This window comes from Rhagoletis pomonella, unplaced genomic scaffold (genome assembly GCF_013731165.1).
Source record: "Rhagoletis pomonella isolate Grant_MI unplaced genomic scaffold, Rhpom_1.0 Rhpom_scaffold_09942, whole genome shotgun sequence".
In the NCBI taxonomy this organism is placed as follows: domain Eukaryota; kingdom Metazoa; phylum Arthropoda; class Insecta; order Diptera; family Tephritidae; genus Rhagoletis; species Rhagoletis pomonella.
This window is the reverse complement of record NW_023468474.1, coordinates 1-4,365: the sequence shown is the minus strand read 5'-3', so window position 1 is coordinate 4,365 and position 4,365 is coordinate 1. Positions and strand designations below refer to the sequence as shown.

At 48.0% G+C, this 4,365-nt stretch overlaps 1 protein-coding gene across 1 annotated transcript; it reads left to right on the top strand.

Annotated features, from left to right (window-relative positions):
- Positions 1-2,513: 2,513 nt before the first annotated feature.
- Positions 2,514-4,049, top strand: LOC118756343 (the record flags this gene model as incomplete). The annotated part of the gene is made up of 1 exon (XM_036491113.1): positions 2,514-4,049. A coding segment is annotated over exon 1 (1,536 nt), but the record flags the coding sequence as incomplete, so codon positions are not given.
- Between the last annotated feature and the right edge of the window lie 316 nt (positions 4,050-4,365).

The following is a 4,365-nucleotide window of genomic DNA, read 5'->3' as shown; positions in this document are numbered from 1 at the left end:
AGATTTTTCCACGCCAACGAGGCTAGTGGTGAAAATTCTGGGCGAATTAGGTGTGAGGCATGTGCAGATAGGCACGCGATTACTAAGTGCAGAAGATTCCTGAACATGGAGCACGGGGATAGATGGCGCCTAGTTCGTCGCAAAAAGCTTTGTTTTAATTGTCTAAAGGGAAGTCATCGCAGCAACAACTGTGGTGAAGAACATGAGTGCGGTGACAGGCACTGTACAAAAAGGAGGCATGTACTTCTTCACGAGTCCAGTGGCAGAGCACAACAGTGGCAGTCAGCGCCACCGCAGCAAGCGTCGCAGCCGACTTCGCGGTACGCGATACAGCAAACTTTGGCATCGACATCAGAACAGGCGGTTCAGCAGAAACGGGCAGCGCAAGAAGCAGTACAGCAAGTTTTTACAAATACGGTAGCACCCAGTCCCGCCCCGAAATTGTTATTTAAGATACTTCCAGTGGTATTGTACCCGCATGGTAGAAAAATCAATAGCTACGCGTTCTTCGACGAAGGGTCAGCCATATCCTTAATGAACCGCGATCTGGCAACCCGCCTTGGACTGCAGGGAAGCAGTGATAACTTGACCCTGCAGTGGTTTGGCAGCACGACCGTTACGGAGCGTTCCTGTAGAGTAGACGTTCACATCTCCGGCGTTGGGCGTAACAGCAGCAAATTTCTGATGCGTGATGTTCGCACGGTTGTAAATCTTCAGTTGCCAATGCAGTCGCTTAGCCTGGCAGATCTTCATTGCAAATATCAACACTTACCGATCCTACAATATAACGATGCTGTACCAGAACTATTGATAGGTTTAGACAACGCACATCTTGGCATTCCGAAGCGAACAGTACGACGGTAGAAGAGGACACGCAGTAGTGCTGACGAAGCTTGGATGGGTTATTTATGGCACGGCGGGCCCCCTAGCTCCTTACTCGCGGTATCACACATTGTTTGCACAAGTCGGCGAGACGGAGAATATGACCGACAACATGGAAAATCTCGTGAACGATTTCATAACTAATGAGAACATGGGCGTAAGTACGGCGAAGCAGGTCGAAGCTAAAGATTTGTTAAGAGCGAAGAAATTATTGGAAGAAACCACTAAGCGCGACGGGATTCGATTCGAAACGGGTTTGCTGTGGAAGCAAGACGACGTGGAGTTGCCGGAGAGCCGAAAGATGGCCGAAAATCGATTTTTTGCGTTAGAAAGGAAGTTCAAGAAGAACGATGACCTGAAGAAAGCATACGCTGGAATCATTTCTGAATATCTGGCAAAGGGCTATTGCCGGATGCTGAGTAAGGAGGAAGCCGCAACAATAAGCAAGCGGACTTGGTACCTGCCTCACTTTGGTGTGTTTAACCCTAATAAACCAGGGAAACTTAGGCTAGTTTTTGATGCGGCGGCGGAGTCACGAGGCACTTCACTCAACTCCATGTTACTCAGTGGGCCAGACTTATCACAGTCTCTGGCAAGCGTCCTGATGAGGTTTAGACAGAAACCGGTTGGAGTGTGCGCTGATATTGTGGAAATGTTCCACCAAGTGAAGATTCGACACGAAGATTTGGCATCGCAACGCTTTTTATGGAGATTTGATCCCGGAGCGCCAATCGAAGAATACGTGATGAATGTGATGGTATTCGGAGCTACTTGTTCGCCCTGCTCAGCGCAGTTCGTCAAGAATAAAAACGCAGAAGACTTTAAAGAACAGTTTCCAGAGGCTGTAGCGGCGATCGTAAACAATCATTACGTAGATGATTTTGTGCATTGTTTCTCCAGTGAGGATGAGGCCTTTACGGTGACAAATCAGGTTGTCCGCATTCATAAGCGCGGAGGTTTTGAACTAAAAAGATTCGTATCGAACTCGCAACTTATAAATAGCTTAAATGAAGAACAGTTACCATTACATTATTTAAATCTTGACAGAGAAAATGCCGAATTGTTCCAGAAGGTGCTCGGAATGTTTTGGAAAACCGAAAGAGACGTTTTCAAGTTTGTTCTATCCTTAGGGAAGGTGAATCAGGACGTGTTAAAGGAGAAGCGGAAGCCAACAAAACGAGAAGTCCTCAGTACAACGATGTCCATCTTCGATCCGTTTGGAATGGCAGCAGAATATTCCCTGGAAGCTAAGTTAATCCTGCAAGAAATTTGGCGGGAGCGGATAGATTGGGATGACAGCATATCCGACGCGGTGTACATGAGCTGGAAGAAGTGGCTTCGAATGTTACGAGATCTGGAGAGTATAAGTATACCACGCTGCTACGGAGCTACATTTGCTAAGGGACCCGTCGAACTACACGTGTTTGCGGACGCGAGCGAGGCAGCATACGCAACTGTTGCATACTGGAGACTTGTAGTCGATCACGGCAATATCCGACTGGGTTTCATCGCTGGTAAAACTAAGTGTGCTCCAATTAAGCTGGTATCTGTTCCTCGTCTCGAATTGCACTCAGCAGTGCTCGCTACGCGCCTCAAAAATAGTATTATTGCAAGTCCCAAGTAGGGTTACGATGTGGTCTGACTCAAAAACAGTATTGTCTTGGTTAAAATCGGACCATCGGCGTTACAAGCCCTACGTAGCGCATCGGGTAAATGAAATTTTGGATGGCAGTGAAATTAATGAATGGCGATGGGTACCCAGCGCACTTAACCCAGCTGACTTCGGAACGCGTCCCAGAGATGGAAGGCGCGTGTCATTCTGGATCACAGGTCCGAGCTTTTTACAGCAAAACGAGAACAACTGGCCGCCAAATGCATCTTGTGAACCTACAGACGTTGAGCTGCGCAACAAATTCACGATATTAATAATTAATACTAATACTTCATTTTTTAAGAGATTTTCGTCCTTCAACCGACTGAGAAGAGTAGTTAGCTGGATGTTGCGATTTCGGGAAAACTGTCTCAAGACAAAAGCGACACGCGTTTATGACGACTTGAAGGTGTTCGAGTTGCAAAAGGCCGAAACAGTAGTCTTACGATCAACACAGATGGAAGAGTTTGCGGATGAATACCATGCCCTGCGCATGGGCAAGCGGATAGAGAAGGGTAGCGCGTTGTGGAAGCTCAGTCCCGTTATGGATGCGGAGGGCGTCATAAGACTGGGTGGTCGAATAGACGCTGCCACCACGATTTCATCATGTACGAGACGCCCGATAATCCTAGCTAAGCGATGCTACGTAACGGAGTTGCTGATAGATCATTACCATCGCTCCTGGAAACACCAAAACGAATCCACAATAATTGCCGAAATACGACGCAAGTACTGGATCCCTAATATAAGGGTCGAAGTGCGTCGCGTCACTAAAAGATGCCAGTTTTGCGTCAATGCAAGAGCCGTTCCAGATCAACCAGAAATGGGCCAATTGCCAGTAGATCGGCTGACACCATTCGTTAGGCCTTTCACATACACCGGCTTAGACTACATGGGACCGTTCAACGTTGTCATCGGTAGGCGAAACGAGAAGCGCTGGATCGCCCTCTTTACTTGCCTAACAACGAGAGCGATACATTTGGAAATGGCGAAGGACCTCTCCACCGACACCTGCCTGTTATGTATCAGGAACTTCATGTGTAGGCGTGGAACCCCTGTGCGTATCCGTTCGGACAACGGTACGAACCTCGTTGGTGCTGACAGGGAGCTTAAACGACAGCTTATGGAGTTTAATAATGGCAAAATAGCAAATGCGCTTGCGAATAAAAACATTGACTGGGTTTTCAATTGCCCGTTGAACCCGCACGCTGGAGGCTGCTGGGAACGTTTGGTACGCTGCGTCAAAAGAGCTATGGGTCATGCAGTACATAACGAAAGTATTCAAGAACACGTCCTATACAGTCTCATGTGTGAGGCGGAGAACATCGTTAATTCCCGACCGTTGACACACATCCCACTTGACGCACCCACTGATGAACCGCTAACTCCCAATCATTTTCTTTTAGGTACCCCAAACGCTGAGCAAACGCCACATCCGAATGAAGAGCAGTTCCAAGCCACTCGCAAACAATGGCGTAAGGCCCAACAGATGCAATACCGATTCTGGAAGAGATGGGTAGATGAATACCTTCCTGACCTGACCAGGAGGACGAAATGGTACCAGCCAGTGAAGCCTTTGGCCGTAGGCGACGTAGTCCTCATATGCGATAGCGGTGTTCATCGAACGAAGTGGCTTATGGGGCGAATAATGGAAGTATTTCCGGGCAAAGATGAACAAGTCAGAGCTGCACGGGTCCAGACTCAGGTGGGCATCTTTAAGCGACCAGCCTGTATGTTAGCAAAACTCGAAGTTGGTGAATCTAGCTAGATTCACGGAGGCGGGGATGTTGATGCGGCTGTAGCAGTGTGTTTGTACCCTTAGGTTGATGCGG